Source organism: Filicampus tigris, chromosome 16 (assembly GCF_054856515.1).
Source record: "Filicampus tigris isolate MCC_2025a chromosome 16, RoL_Ftig_1.0, whole genome shotgun sequence".
Lineage (NCBI taxonomy): Eukaryota > Metazoa > Chordata > Actinopteri > Syngnathiformes > Syngnathidae > Filicampus > Filicampus tigris.
In genome coordinates this window covers 4,468,435-4,483,964 of record NC_141232.1, presented here as the reverse complement: position 1 = coordinate 4,483,964, position 15,530 = coordinate 4,468,435, and the positions used below count along the sequence as shown (strand labels likewise).

Genomic DNA, 15,530 nt, shown 5'->3' with positions numbered 1-15,530 from the left:
CGTGACCGTACAAGTTTGGTTACGCGAGGAAGACTCCATTGTAAACTGGGTTCTCCCATCAATAGCATTTTGTCATTTAGCGACAACTTTAACAGACAATGACGTACTAAACAGCAGCACTTTTGTGAAACGTTTTGAGTCGTTTTGGATTCAATCATCACCACCGACACATTTAGGTTTACTGGAAAGTTTTCACCAGTCGCTTTGAAGTGGTGAGTTAGCCGTGTTAGTTGTTGTTAGCCAAGCTTTAGCACAAATAGCTATGAATTGAGATCGAACACTAGCACGACCTTTTCATGTTATTTAGATTTGATTCTGTAAGAAGACGTTATTACGATGTTCTGAACCCCCGCTAGCTAAGTGCGCGGTCAGTGGCTGGCATTCAACTAACCTTACCAATGTCTACTTTTGTCACACGTAGAGCATCCAAACATGGTGTGACGTCACCAGCGGTGATCATTTGAGACACATAGTCGAGATGAATCGTCCAAAGCCGACAGCCCTGCGGCGCCCCAGTGCTGCAAAAACATCAGGTGAGTTACATTCATAAGAACAAAATGTCTCATTTTTACACTGCCCCTCTCAGATGATAATTCAAACGAGACAACAATGAATTGAGCAATAATAGCAGTATATGAAATAGTAGGTTTTGTCAAAACTTCCTTAATCCTTCACACAGGATCCTTTAATAAAAAAACGTTCTTCTCATCCCAGGCCATCCCCCGCCCGGAGACTTCATTGCTCTGGGCTCAAAGAGCCAGGGCGGCGAGTCCAAAGCCCCCGCTGTCCTCTTGAAGCCGGCCGCCACCGTTTTACCTGCCGACCGCAAGAGAGAGACCTCCTCCGCCCTCCCGTCCTCATCGGGTCTGTCCAGCCTTGCCAAGCGGCCCAAGCTTTCCACCACGCCTCCGGTCAGTGCCCTGGGACGCCTTGCTGATGTTGCGGCTGCGGACAAGAGGGCGATATCACCCTCCATTAAGGAACCATCAGTTATTCCTATAGAAGGTAATTCACCGTAAAATGCTTACAAATGCTATATAAGGCTGGATTAACTCAGGCGGTCCAATTGCCCAATTCCAGATCATTTGCAAGAGGCATGATTCTGATCTAAAGAAACTGATGTCACGCATGTTATTATGGTTACGCTGTCACGGTTGTCTCGCTTGTGCCACTTGAGAGCAAAACATTCCGAATTGCCCCACATCAACCATGCGGTGTAAATCAGCAACGTATGTCAATGTGTGGTTTTTTCTGTTTTTTTTTTTTTCCTGTGCGCGCACTAGTGTCACCAGCGCTTCTGCTGGACGACATTGAGTTAGCAGAGTCGGAGGGCAACGACGAGCGCATCGAGGGGCTTCTGTGCGGCGCGGTGAAGCAGCTCAAGATGAACCGAGCCAAGCCGGACATCACGCTGTATCTCAGCCTAATGTTCCTGGCCAAGATCAAACCCAACATTTTCGCTACAGAAGGAATCATAGAGGTATCGGCTTTATTTGGTGAAGTACACAACATTAGCTAAACTTGAATGCTTGATTACCTAACATACTTTTTTTTTTCTTTCCCTGGTTTCATATTTGCCTTTAGGCTTTGTGCAGCCTCCTGCGTCGAGACGCTTCCATTAATTTCAAAGCAAAGGGTAACTCCCTGGTGTCTGTTCTGGCCTGCAATCTGCTAATGGCCGCCTACGAAGAAGATGAGAACTGGCCAGAGATTTTTGTCAAAGTGAGAATGACACCCTGAAAAGTGTATTCATGCATGCATATGTGTTACGGCAAGCTACACACGTCCAGGCGATGTTTTACTGATCCACTTAGGATAAAATACAAAACAGACAATCAGGCCATTATTTGACCTTAAAACCCAAAAGCTGATTTCCTCATACTTCCAGGTTCCAATATAAAATGCAATTTTTCAGGTGTACATTGAAGACTCCCTGGGAGAGAGAATCTGGGTGGACAGCTCTCACTGCAAGAACTTTGTTGACAACATTCAAACGGCTTTCAGCACCAAGATGCCCCCGAAAAGCATGTTGCTGCAGGCCGACACGGGCCGAGCCGCTGGAGATCTCAGCGCTGGTACTGACCAAACACTCTGGCTTTTTATTTGTTTTTCATACTGGGAAAACCCCTGAACTCCTGTTTTTATTTTAGGAAGCAGCCCTCATCCGTCAACTCCCGATGAGGACGACAGCCGGGCGGAACTGCTGATAGCGGAGGAGAAACTCAGCCCCGAGGATGAAGGGCAGGTTATGCCGAGGTAGTAAAAACACATCGATGCTAAAGAAAAATTCACTACTGGTTGATGAGGAGGCATTTTAAAGTCTCATTGTCCGGTCGATCGCAGGTATGAGGAACTAGCGGAGAGCGTTGAGGACTACGTGCTGGACGTGCTGCGCGATCAGCTAAACCGTCGGCAGCCCATGGACAACGTGTCGCGGAATCTACTGCGCCTGCTGACTGCTACGTGCGGGTACAAAGAGGCTCGACTGATGGCCGTGCAGCGGCTGGAAATGTGGCTGCAGAACCCCAAGGTGAGCGCGGCGACACCAGCTGTCATATTTGTGATCTATATTTTCTGTTTGACAGTATTTGCAGAAGAGCAAATGGAGCAATGTTGTATGTTTTATTCTGCCAATTATGCACCGGTACAGTTGACCCGGCCGGCGCAGGACCTCCTCATGTCGCTGTGTATGAACTGCAACACGCATGGAGCGGATGACATGGAGGTTATCTCCAACCTGATCAAAATCCGCCTCAAGCCCAAAGTGCTCCTCAACCATTATATGCTGTGTGTTAGGTACGTGCATTCTCATTTTTACATTTTTTTTTCAAACGGTGGTACTGCAACCTGGGGCATTTCAATTCATTTCAATGGGAAAAATGATTGACTCTTCAAACAGATTCATGATCTTGGTCACAGAACAAATTAAACACATAAGCCAAGGCAACACTGTGCTTGGCGACCCACACAATCTGGGTGTGGATCTCGGTACGTTGAATGCTTTAATTGAGGCTTTCTGCTGATTGTTGCTCGGCCAGGGAGCTGCTTAACGCGCACAGGGACAACCTGGCCACGATGGTCAAATTGGTCATCTTCAACGAGCTGTCCAATGCCAGGAACCCCAACAACATGCAGGTTCTTCACACGTTGCTGCAACACAGCCCAGAGCAGGCGCCAAAGGTGATTTCATTTAAAAATGTCAAATCCCCTTCGCTGAAATCAAGGCTTGAAATAAACATTTTTCGGTGTGTAGTTCTTGGCGATGGTCTTCCAGGATCTGCTCACCAACAAGGACGACTACCTCCGCGCCTCGCGAGCCCTGCTGAGGGAGATCATCAAGCAGACCAAACACGAAATCAATTTCCAGTCCTTCTGCTTCGGTTTGATGCAGGAGAGGAAGGAGGCCACCTACGTGGACATGGAGTTCAAAGTAAGGGTCTCCACCCTGCTTCCCGTCAAGCTCTTTTGTTTACATTTGTTCCCCCCTACCTGTAGGAGCGCTTTGTCATCCAGGTGACCGATTTGCTTACCGTCTCCATGATGTTGGGCATCACCGCTCAGGTCAAAGAAGCCGGCATTGCATGGGACAAAGGAGAGAAGAAGAGTGAGTTTTTTTTGCATCTGACTGGGTGAACCCCCCCCAAAAAATGTAACATTATTTGAAATATGAATATAGTTAAGTACATATCCTGGGCAAGTTGGTTCTCAAACTTTATGCATCAAGCAGCACCTCCAAAAAATACTTGGCTCCCCAAGTACGATCATAACGATCAACATTAAATGTATGAAAATAAAACTGTACTTAAATAAAGATATATTTAAAATGCATTACACATAAAAGTTGAATAAAACGTGTACCCAAATAATAATTTGAAAACAAACAGTTCTAAGAGATTGAATTTGCATCTATTATACTTACAAGTTAAATACAACTGAACTGTAGTTAACAAATGTACTGTACTGCATTAAAAAAAAAAAGTTTAAGCAGCTTTATCTGAATATTTAGTCCTGCATACCACTAGAGGGGGCCCTCGTACCACAGCTAGTGGTGTTTGTTGCACACTTTGTTCAAGCACTGTCCTAAGGCAAACAAAATGAAATGGCTTCATGTTGAATGAAAAATGATTTATTGATCACGTTTTCCAAAACATATTCAAACTGATTTTTATAACCTCTTCACAAATGTTTAGTATGTGCCTGTTTTTCTATTAGTCTTAACGTTTGGATTTTTTTTTGGTACCATATCCAAATCAGCTTAGTAAAACAAACAGTTAAAGAAACTAAAATGAAACTCATATTTAACATAAAAGTTTTCCAGATTTAGTTACAATTTGAGATCATTTGAGCGAAAATGGTCTCATGTACTATGAAATTATATGAATTTTTGGGACCGCCTGTATTTAGCAGCGTTAACAATAGGCCTCTTGTTAACTGCTTATATTCTTTGCCTCAGACTTGGAGGTCCTGAGATCCTTCCAGAATCAGATCGCCTCTATCCAGAGGGACGCCGTGTGGTGGCTTCACACGGTGGTTCCCACCATCAGCAAAGTGGGCGCCAAAGACTACGTGCACTGGTGCTTATTGATGTCTCAGAGCATGGTTCTCGTTTGTTTAAAAAAAAAAAAAACAGAGGGTAAAATTCCCCATATTTCTTCACTCCACAGCCTTCACAAAGTGCTTTTCACGGAGCAACCCGAGACCTACTACAAGTGGGACAACTGGCCGCCAGAGAGCGACAGGAAGTGAGTGGCAAATGCACGTCTGTTGATGGGCTTGCATTCGACTGAGTTGTCTGTCCTGCTGCGCAGCTTTTTCCTGCGCCTCTGCTCCGAGGTGCCCCTGCTGGAGGACACGCTGATGCGCATCCTGGTCATCGGGCTGTCTCGCGATCTGCCGCTGGGCCCGGCGGACGCCATGGAGCTCGCCGACCACCTGGTCAAGAGGGCTGCTGGCGTTCAGTCCGACGGTGAGCAATTAGCATCCAAGTCTTGAATGAAATGGAGAAATATTGTGCATTTTTTTTTCTTCACCGTTTAAAACACTTTTCATATACCCCAGCCCATATACTGTTGGACCAATGGCAAGTCTGACTTTTGTCACCATGACAACAGGGGGTAGGGCCTGAACCTAGTGGCTTTTACTTGCTGGAGAAAAAAAACAAACAACAACATGAAAGTGGCTCTGGAGACTCACCCAGCCTAGCTGTTGATGGCATGCGTACATCAGCTCTTCCATGTTCTTTCAAAAATAGGACTATAACAAAAGATCTACTTGCTTGTTTCATTTCACACATGATGCTGGGCAGGCAACTCAACCGTTTGTGATTAAAATGTCAATTTTTCATAAATACATTGCATAAGTACATTGCGTTGTGGACTATTTCTCCTCATGTCAAGCAGATCTGGAGGTTTTGGTTGTGGAGCGGATCCAGCTCATTGACGCCGTGCTCAATCTGTGCACATACCATCACCCAGAAAACATCCAGCTGCCTGCAGGGTACTCTACTTGACTTTTAAAGCACTCTCGTGTCACCAGTGTTTACAGTAAAGACTAACAAATGACTCCAAATGTTTGAAGGTACCAGCCGCCAAATTTGGCAATATCCACCCTTTATTGGAAAGCATGGCTTCTTCTGCTGGTGGTAGCTGCATTCAATCCACAGAAAATAGGTACCGTGCCTTACTGTTTTTTTTCCCCTTTTTTACAATATATATTCTGCATTCGCTAAATTATTTGGACACCTGGCTTTTCCACTTCAGGAAACGTTATCATTTAGCTAGCTCATCTAACTAAATAACTTACTGGCTAGATTCGTCTATGTTAACCATCTATCATTTTCTTCTGCAGGCTTGACTGCTTGGGATGGTTACCCCACCTTGAAAATGCTCATGGAGATGGTTATGACCAAGTAGGCTACCCCCCCCCCCTCATAACCATAATGATTCCTGATTTTAAATCCCCGCGCCATAAACGTTCACGCCTCCGCAGCAACTACACGTACCCGCCTTGCACCGTGGCGGACGACGACACAAAGACGGAGATGATCGGTCGTGAGCTGCAGATCTCTCAGCGGGAGAAGCAGGAGATCCTGGCCTTCGAGAGCCACTTGGCCGCCGCGTCCACAAAACAGACCATCACGGAGAACAACAGCCTGCTGCTCTCCCAGCTCACTAGTCTGGACCCGCAGTAAGCTCACGCAACCCAACCGACGTAGTTTTCAGTAGTAAGTTGAGTGTGTTCGCATGACGTGTTCTGTTTGTGCTCAGGGGTCCGCCACGTCGACCTCCACCACAGGTCCAGGAGCAAGTGAAGACCCTCAACCAGTCGCTACGCCTCGGCCATCTCCTATGCCGCAGCCGCAACCCGGACTTCCTGCTCAACATCATACAGAGACAGGTAGACATTTTTCACACCTCTAATATAAAACAGAATAAAAAAAAAAGAGTTTAAAGATATGAAAAATGATAAGTATAATATCCAGGCAAGTCTTGTGCGGTGTTGCCACTCTAATATAACTTCCTCGCACAGGCTTCGTCCCAGTCCATGCCGTGGTTGGCTGATCTGGTCCAGTCCAGTGAGGGGTCTTTAGATGTGCTTCCCGTGCAGTGCCTGTGTGAATTCCTGCTGCACGACGCTGCGGACGACAACCTGCATATAGATGACGATGACGAAGGAGGGAGCAAAGAACAGAAAGCCAAGAGAAGACAAGTACTTCCGTGATGACTTTTTCTGTTCTCGTTGTGCGTCTTGACACCCTGTCTTAATTGTAATCCGTTCCCAACAGAGGCAGCAAAAACAAAGGCAGCTCCTCGGACGGCTTCAGGATCTTTTGCTGGGTCCCAAAGCCGATGAGCAGACGACATGCGAAGTCCTGGATTACTTCTTGCGTCGTCTCAGCTCCTCTCAGGTGGCTTCAAGAGTCCTGGCAATGAAGGTATTTCTGCTATCATCTGTTAGCGCATGACTCATTGTGGCGAAAAACCCAATTTCACCATTGACTACGCGCTCGCGCGCAGGGCTTGTCACTGGTGCTGACCGAAGGAGGCCTGAAGGACGGAGAGGAACGGGAGCAGCCCATGGAGGAGGACTCCGCCGATGCCGAGCTCCTGCCGGGCTACCAGTGGTTGCTGCAGGACCTCCCCAAGCTCCCCATGTTCGACAGCGTCCGGGGCATGACGTCCACCGCCCTGCAGCAGGTCCCTGTTAATAGCATGGAAACATGTCAACGGTGGGATGTGTGTATTTTAAAACCTTTCTCGTGTGTTCCCTCCGTCCGTCCAACCAAGGCCATACACATGGAGACTGATCCTCAGACCATCAGCGCCTATCTCATCTACCTGTCACAATTTGCACCGGTGGAGGAGCAGGCTTCTCACAATGACCTGGCTTTGGTAATCTTTCAGGTTCCAACATGATAGGGGAACACACTCCAGTTAGCTTAGACTTGAATCTCCTTTCTCATCTTGGCCAGCTTCCCCCAAAATTTTGTCCACCTAGTGCTTGTTCACGCAGACTTGCCGTTCTCCTGCAGGATGTGGCCCGGCTGATCGTGGAGCGCTCCACCATCATGAACAACCTCTTCTGCAAGCACTCCTGCAGACCCGAGTCAGAGGCCGTCCTCAGCGCTTTCCTCTGCATCTTCTCCGCCTACATCAGGAGGATGAGGAAGACCAAAGACGGCGAGGATCTGTACAGCTGGGTACAAGCCCCCTCCTTACCCCACGCATGAAGTTTGATCTTTCTCACTTGACTTTCTGTTGAATCTTTTCTTTGCCGGCTGTTTTTTTTTTTTTTTAAATAATAGTCAGAGTCTCAAGATCAGGTGTTTTTGCGCTGGACTACAGGAGAGACGGCCACCATGCACATCCTTGTCGTCCACGCGATGGTCATCCTTCTCACTCTGGGCCCGCCCAAAGGTAGTTCATGAATAAAATGACACAATACAAGTGAAAACAAATCAAAGTTGTCAAACAATCATAAAACAGAACAAAAAAAAACATGCTGACTCATCATATTCAATCTAGAGTAGGAAGAAGCAAAAATAATTTAATCCTACCCCTTTTTCCACTGGCTTGTTGGAATCGGACTATACTCTTAGAACAATAAATTGGCATTTTCTGTGTCCAAACTGCAGGAGAGAGTGACTTCTACTGTCTTTTGGACATTTGGTTCCCTGACAAGAAACCATTGCCAACTGCCTTCCTGGTGGACACGTCAGAGGAGGCCCTGCTGCTGCCTGATTGGTTGAAACTGAGGATGATTCGATCTGAGGTGCCTCGATTGGTCGACGCAGGTAATGCTTTGACCACAATGCATAGCTCCTCTTATCGGTGGGAGTTTTTTTTTTTTTCCTTGAAACATACATGGTGTCTCCATATACTTTGTAACTTCAGCTTTGCAAGACCTGGAGCCTGAGCAACTGCTGCTGTTCGTGCAGTCGTTTGGAATTCCCGTCTCGAGCATGAGTAAACTGTTGCAGTACTTGGACCAGGCTGTCACTGTCGAACCACGGGCACTGGAGCAGAACATTATGGACAAGGGTAGGTAGGCGTCTTCTGCAGGTTTTTGCTATTATTTGATATTGTCATTGTACGATTACACCGGAGTTGGATATTTCTTCTGCAACAGACTACATGGCCCACTTGGTGGAGGTGCAACATGAGCGAGGTGCCACCGGGGGGCACGCTTTCCACAGATTGCTGAGCTCCTTTCTTCCACCTCAGAGAGGTCAGTCAGGTGGCTTCATCCTATCGCTCAGGGCAATTTTAACTCATGTGACTTTAATGTAAGTCACTGTTAAAAGTGATTGAAAAATCCTGATATGACTTCCTACAGATGCTGCCGAAACAAGTAAAGCCAAAGTTGCAGTAGAAACTCCCCACAGCTCCGTTAAGATGAGAGCGGCCACGCAGCTTCCAACCGTCGGGCCTGATGATGACCTAACGGGCTTGATGCTGCGGGTAGGATATACGTTTACGTATCGCGAGTTAAGCAGCATATAACATTCACAACAATTTAGAATGTGAGCGACACCAAGCACGTCAAGGAAAAAACTTTTTTTTTTTCCCCTTCTTTCGCATATAGAATGAGCAAATGAAATTTACATTATGCAATGCAAACAACAGCAACAAACCATACGTATGCAATGCAGTACGTTGATTCTTGATGATTTGATCTGTATGTTGGCAGCTCTTTCACATTTGTGCGACCTATGCAAAATATTTGCAGCTTGAAAGCACATACCACGGGTCAAATGATTGACAACTCCACTCCACACTCCAACTGAACCGACTTGTTCTTCCGCAGATATTCCCGTTGAAGGCAGAGCCGCGCTGGCCCGGCCCGCCCCCCAGCCAGCTCTCGCTGGCCTTGCAGCAGGCTTTGGCCAAAGAGCTGATGCGGGCTAAGCAAGGTCAGGTTCACCAGGCCGGGCTGGCCCTGCGTCTCCTTCAGGCCATCGCCGCTCTGCTTACCTCGACCCACGCTGGGGCCATCGTCCTGTCCATGCACCGCAACCACGCCCTCGCCTGCCCGCTCATGCGCCAGCTTCACCTCTACCAGGTATACGGTACATGCTAATCAATTTTGTATTATTGTGTATCCTACGCTGTTGTTTAAATGTTCTTCGACCTTCAGCGCCTCGTACCGCAGGACGTGTCCTTCTCTTCTTTATTCCTCAAAGTCAACGTTGAGATGCTCATCTGGCTTGACAATCCCTCCGTGGAGGCGGGCCCGCTTAAGACCCTGCTCAAGTCTTTTATCGGCCAAAACTCTCAAACACACCGGCACAACGATGGTGAGCGTCTCCATCTTTTGCGGACGGTGCAGTGGTACACTACAATCACTTGACTTCAATGGGTCCGGTTCTCACAGAGTGACTGTGTGAATCGTATCTGTCTCTGTAAGTGCCATGTGATTGAATAAGGACCAATACAGGGTTGCCCAAAGGCAGCTAGGATAGACTCCAGCACCTTGCAACCCTCAACAGGATAAGAAGTATAGAATATAGATGGAGGTGGATATTTAGTTTTATTTTTGTGCCCCTCTCTCAGTACGCTCAGGCTTCCTCCACCTGGCTGAGGCACTGGTGTATCATAGCGACACCGAGGTGCCACTGAGAGCCATCATAGCGATGCTGAAGGCCGGAGAGAGATGTAACGCAGAGGCGGAGCTTATTGGAAAAGGTTGCAATTATAGTTTGACAGTATTTCCTTTTCTTTTGTGCCACTACTGAACTTGTTGTTACATTTGACATTTTTTTTTCAGTTTTACAAGGGCTGATGGAGGCCAAGTCTCCACATTTGGAAGAGCTGTTGTCTCTGTTGATGACGGTCAGCACTCAGAACGGGACAGCCGGCCCCGTTGCCATGGTTATTTCTTTGCTATTGCAGGAAAGCGAGGAACGAGTCGTGAAGAAAGAACCGGACGCGAACGCCAGGTGAGCGCCACATTTCAGTTTTTCTATTATGGTGGATGGATATTTTATTGGAGGCCGCCCTAACATTAATGATCGGTCTCGTTTGCCAGCAGCTCCGAGGTGACAAAGTCTGGCCTGTGCTCGGGTCTACTGGTGGATTGGATGGAGTATCTGGACCCCGAGGTCACGTCCGTGTGTCCCGACCTTCAGCAGAAACTCTTGTTTGCCCTCAACAAGGTGAGAGCCTTTCCCTTATCACTTCCCAACCCCGCCGTTTTCTTCCCTTGATGCATCTTCCTGTGCCTCAGGCACGAGGCACTCCAGCCTACAGGCCGTACCTTCTGGCCCTGCTCACACATCAGTCCAACTGGTCCACACTACTGCAGTGTATCAGCGCTCTGCTCAGCAAGCGAAAAGACAACAAGTACGGCGCAAGTAGTAACATGGCACAATCTTCAGTTTGTTCTATGTTGAACATGCCGGAAAATGCCTTTCAGGCTTGACCCGACGTCAGCTCTGGATTTCCTGTGGGCGTGCAGCCACATCCCACGCATCTGGCAAGGACGCGACCAAAAGATCCCTCAAGTCAGATCCAAAACCAAAAGAGTCCTCTTCTCATCTCCACAAAGAAACATCTGATGTTTCCTTTTCTTTCTGTGCGTACAGAAGAAAACGGAGAAATTTGTGATGCGGCTCAGTTCCGAGGAGCTCATAAGCCTGGTGGATCTGATTCTGGCCGAGTCGGAGGTCAACTGTCGCCGCGAAGGGAGCGCGGCGGCGGCGGCGGAGGAGGAGGCGGAGGCGTCCTGCTCTCTCATCCAGGCCCGGCTGCCGCTGCTGCACTCCTACTGCAACGGCCACCTGGACAACATCAAAAAGGTGTCCGAGTACCTCATCAGCTGCAGCAAGAAGTTTGAGGACAGGTTGGTCTCATTTGTGTCATCTCAAGTCGGCGCCTCTTTCAGATAAATGCATTTGGGTGAATGGATTCCCTTGTAAATGTTAAAGCAAATGTAAATTAATTGAACGGAATTTTCAACATGCGTGTATGTCAAATTACAATAACTTCGATAAGATCATTTACAACAGAGAGCTGTTTCTAATAGTTTGCCCCCCAATTGTACAAGAAAGTAAGCAAACGGTTGAAAGCAGCAGCCAGCGGCATTGAAAACTTGAATTTTACTGGATGTCTATTGTTCTCCCCAATTAGCCCAGCCAGTGAGTGTTGTTTATCTTTAACTTGGGCCAAATCGTGCCCGATGTTCCTTCCCCGTTGCTGATGAACTTTGCAGCCTCTCCTCTGTCAAGCCGCACCGCCGCGGACCAGGAAAAAACCCGATAATTAGGTCTATTGGTGTGAAATTAAAACCGGCAGAAGTCGTCGGCACCGTGATCTCTTTAAAAGCTCAGTGCCGTTATAATGAAGCCGAAAGGATTAAGGCTCAAGCGCTAAACTCGCCTGTGTTGTGAGCCGCTGTCAGAGATCAGGGTGCAACTCTTTGTGGAGCCCAGCCCTCCTTTTCACCAACGTGTCTTCTACTTATTAAAAGCACTTTAATGAGGAAACTTTGGCCAAGGTCAAATAAAATTAGCAGGCGAATTACAGTATTTTTCTTAGGTGCAGCTGAGACGTCGCTGGTGAAAACACAGCCAGATAAACACACACACAAAAAAAAAAAGCACTCGGCCTTGTGTTGAGTCTATGTTATATTAGATAAGCTGCTGTTGATTCCAATTACACACCACCAAACAAGCGTTTCTTTGCTGGCGCTCAAGGTCGCTCTGGCTGCAATAAACTGTCTCGTTAGCAGAGTTGAGCTCTCGCCCTGTGAGCATCTGGCCTTAAGAGGATTTCCATGAAACTGTAGCAGACATGAAGGCAAACATTGTTATTGCTTTTTTTTTTTTTATGTGCTCAGTTTGTGTTCATGCATGCGAATTGTTGACACTTGTCGAGGGACTCCAAAAATGAATGAATGTATGATGAGTGAAGCCAGAATAATTCCCGCTTGTCACATTAATACCAATTTTCATTGTAGCTTTTTGGAAGGATTAAGGAGGCTGGTCATTTTGCATGTGGCTAACATCTTTTTTTTTTTTTCCCCCCTAGTGCCATGAGTAAGCGTTGCCAGAACTTGCTACTGCAGATCTACCTCCACTTCCCCGAGGTCATCCAGCACGTTGCCTTGCCCGAGGGCACGCTCAGTAGTGGGGGGACAGCAGATGGCAGCAGCTGCAAGGTAAAGTGGCTTTGTTAGCATCCCTCTTGTGGGATTTGATTAGATTTGATTTTTTTTCATGTTAATTTGAACAATGAAATAATTGTCTTATTTTGTCAGCTTGACATGCTGGTCCACCGTCTGGTTACGCTGCTCGCCGAGGTAGTGGAATCCAAATCAGCTGAGGGACGCGTTTCTGACGCCAACCTTGCGTGTAGGAAACTGGCCGTGTCGCATCCTGTCCTCTTGCTCAGGTTGGAAACTTCCAGCAACTTTCTTCAGTTGTTCATTTTATTATGATGCATATTGACCTATTATATTATATTTTATTATATTCTCCTTTCTTCCCATCCAGGCATCTGCCCATGATCGCAGGCCTCCTTCACGGCCGCATTCACCTCAACTTTCGCGAGTTCCGGCAGCAGAACCACATGATGTTCTTCAGCAACGTGCTGGCCATCCTGGAGCTCCTGCAGCCCCTCATCTTCCACGTTAACCACCAGAGGGCGCTTCAAGACTGCCTCCTGTCCTTCATGAAGGTCCTTAAGGTTGGTGGCTGCTTCAGTGGAAGCTGTTATCTTTTGGCAGTTCTTCAATGGTTCCTCCTTCTGACCCGTAGAACTTTCAGAGGAGTCGTTCTCCACTGGTCTTCATTAATAAGTTCCTCCAGTTCACCCAAAAGTACATTACCCATGATGCAGCAGCCGCCATTCCATACCTGCAGAGGCACTCTGATATATTGCAGTAAGTCATGGCACCTTAAGCGGGCTACACGCAGACCGATTTCTAACATCTTAAGAAAAAATTGACAATATTTTACAACCCTGCCAAGTTGTTTAGATTTCTGATCACACCTGTATGTGTGTTGCCCCTATTTAGACTCTGTTTTAGGTACTCAAAATCTTTTTTTTTTCTGAATCTCCTCTTCCAGGAGCATGAGTGCTGAAAACCCAGACCTGGTCCAGCTGAAGTCTCTACTAGCCGGACTCACTCTTCCTGTAAAAAGCTCCTCCACAGAGGTCTCTACAGAAGATAGAGATGGTGAGATTTGAAACGATTCTTTCTACATATTTATCATGTAACCCGTGGCCCCGCAGATGACAGTTTTCATTATTCATCTTCTCCAGATGAGATGGCGGCCGGTTCCCTCCCTCTGGTCAACATCTCCGCCTCTGTCCCGCTGAGCGGCGCCGACATGACGACGTATCTGCGGAAGATTTCAAGAGGCGAGGCCATGGAGGGTGAGGCTGACTCGGCAGCTTTGGCTCAGAGAGAGCGCAGCATGCAGCGGATCGACGGTGACTCACGTGGCACTTTTTACTTTTTCCTCCTCTTCAGACGTCTTGGAAGTGTTGACGGAGGTTGATGAGAAGTCGAGGAGGAGCCCGGAGATCATCCAATACTTCATTGTGAGTCACCGAGCAAATAGAACAGAAGAGAGAGAGAGAGAGAGAGAGACCGAGCAGGCCTCTGGTTTAAACATTTTCACCTGCCAAATCAGAGCCACACCTAAAATACACAGCTGCATTTACTTTGTGTCAAGAATTTCCTCATATAGTAGTGAGCAGTACCAGCCAGGCTTCTTTTAGTTAATGTGAATAATAGGGTGCGAGGCCTTGTACCGATGCATTTTATAATACAGTGCAACCTTGGTTTTCACGAGTAATCCGTTCAGCAAAGTCTGACCAGAAGTGAATAAATATGAAAGCTGAAGCAATAATATCCATAGGAAGTGTATTAGCAATAATTCTGTTCCAATCACCCAAAATATGAACAAAAATGTATTTAATGGGGAATAACTGTAGTTAAACATTCTAAAACTGTGTAAAATAAATATAAATGAGTGATGAAATGCATACATTTACATCAAACATGTACCTTTATTGAAGAAGAATGGAAAGATTTACACCATCATTTCTCATTATTATTATTGCACTCAAGTGCTTATTGCACTCAACAAATAAGCACAAAAAACTTTCAAAATGCTTCCACTGAACTCGCAGGGTGACACAAGAGGACACTCGATAAAGTCAGGCGTGCACGTTGCCCCTAATAAACAATAGGAGATGTCGTGTCGAGTCTCACCAATGTGCTTTTCACAGAACGACTTGCAGAGACTCATGACGTCCTCGGAGGAGTTGTGTCGGAACATTGCATTCAGCCTGGCGCTGCGCTGCATCCAGAACAATCCCTGGTAATGTCGCAATCGACTAAATGTAGATATCGTGTCTAAAAGAGAGGAATTTTGTTTAAAAATGTACATTGTGTACATTTGAGCACACGTGCGTTTCCTACCTGCAGCCTGGCAACCGACTTCCTGCCGACGTTCATGTATTGCATGGGCAGCAGTGACTTCGACGTGGTGCAAACGGCTTTGAGGAATCTTCCGGAATACGTGCTCCTCTGTCAAGGTAAGGCGACGCATCCTCGCGGGCGCCATGACACCTCTGCTCGGGGCTGCGCCGGCCACGCCATCCATGTGAGAGCTGTTTTCTTTTCTTTTCTTTTCTTTTCTTCTTTTCCTCTCCAGAACACGCAGGCATCTTGCTCCACAAAGCGTTCTTAGTGGGGGTCTACGGACAAATTGACACCAGTTCAATGATATCAGAGTCCATGAAGGTCCTTCACATGGAAGCCATTTAACTTAACACTGTTGAACTCTCATGTGATCTCAAATGATGCATTAGCATTTTAATGGACTTTTTGTAGTTCAGACACAAAATTTCTTGATTCAGTCTTTCTTAGGTGGCCACCTACGTTTTAGTTTATGCAGGTGTATCTCAATAAATTTGAATATAGTAGAAGCTTTCCTTTTATTCGGTTATTCCATTCAAAATGTGGAACTCGTACCATACAGATCCATTAAGGGTGGTTGCAGTTTTAAATAACAAATC

General features: G+C 46.8%; 1 protein-coding gene across 2 annotated transcripts; it reads left to right on the top strand.

Annotated features, from left to right (window-relative positions):
• The first annotated feature begins 27 nt into the window (after positions 1-27).
• On the top strand, positions 28-15,440 carry ints1 (integrator complex subunit 1). 2 transcript variants are annotated; one of them, XM_086055697.1, is made up of 48 exons: positions 28-212; positions 422-533; positions 715-1,005; positions 1,284-1,480; positions 1,585-1,722; positions 1,916-2,075; positions 2,151-2,256; positions 2,344-2,530; positions 2,651-2,796; positions 3,039-3,180; positions 3,254-3,430; positions 3,496-3,604; positions 4,454-4,574; positions 4,665-4,742; positions 4,809-4,966; positions 5,400-5,496; positions 5,578-5,669; positions 5,848-5,908; positions 5,989-6,186; positions 6,267-6,396; positions 6,529-6,708; positions 6,785-6,934; positions 7,017-7,196; positions 7,287-7,391; positions 7,532-7,699; positions 7,805-7,916; positions 8,135-8,293; positions 8,394-8,540; positions 8,629-8,727; positions 8,836-8,960; positions 9,307-9,561; positions 9,637-9,796; positions 10,053-10,184; positions 10,267-10,438; positions 10,531-10,654; positions 10,726-10,841; positions 10,915-11,002; positions 11,084-11,340; positions 12,528-12,657; positions 12,757-12,890; positions 12,992-13,184; positions 13,256-13,380; positions 13,568-13,677; positions 13,764-13,877; positions 13,975-14,045; positions 14,739-14,830; positions 14,938-15,047; positions 15,167-15,440. In XM_086055697.1, exons 2-48 carry the CDS (start codon positions 479-481, stop codon positions 15,277-15,279), a joined length of 6,564 nt encoding a protein of 2,187 aa, XP_085911823.1. In that variant the 5' UTR covers positions 28-212; positions 422-478; the 3' UTR covers positions 15,280-15,440. The 2 variants fall into 2 exon arrangements, with proteins under 2 accessions (XP_085911823.1, XP_085911822.1); XM_086055696.1 differs by having other exon boundaries at positions 10,528-10,654.
• Positions 15,441-15,530: the final 90 nt, after the last annotated feature.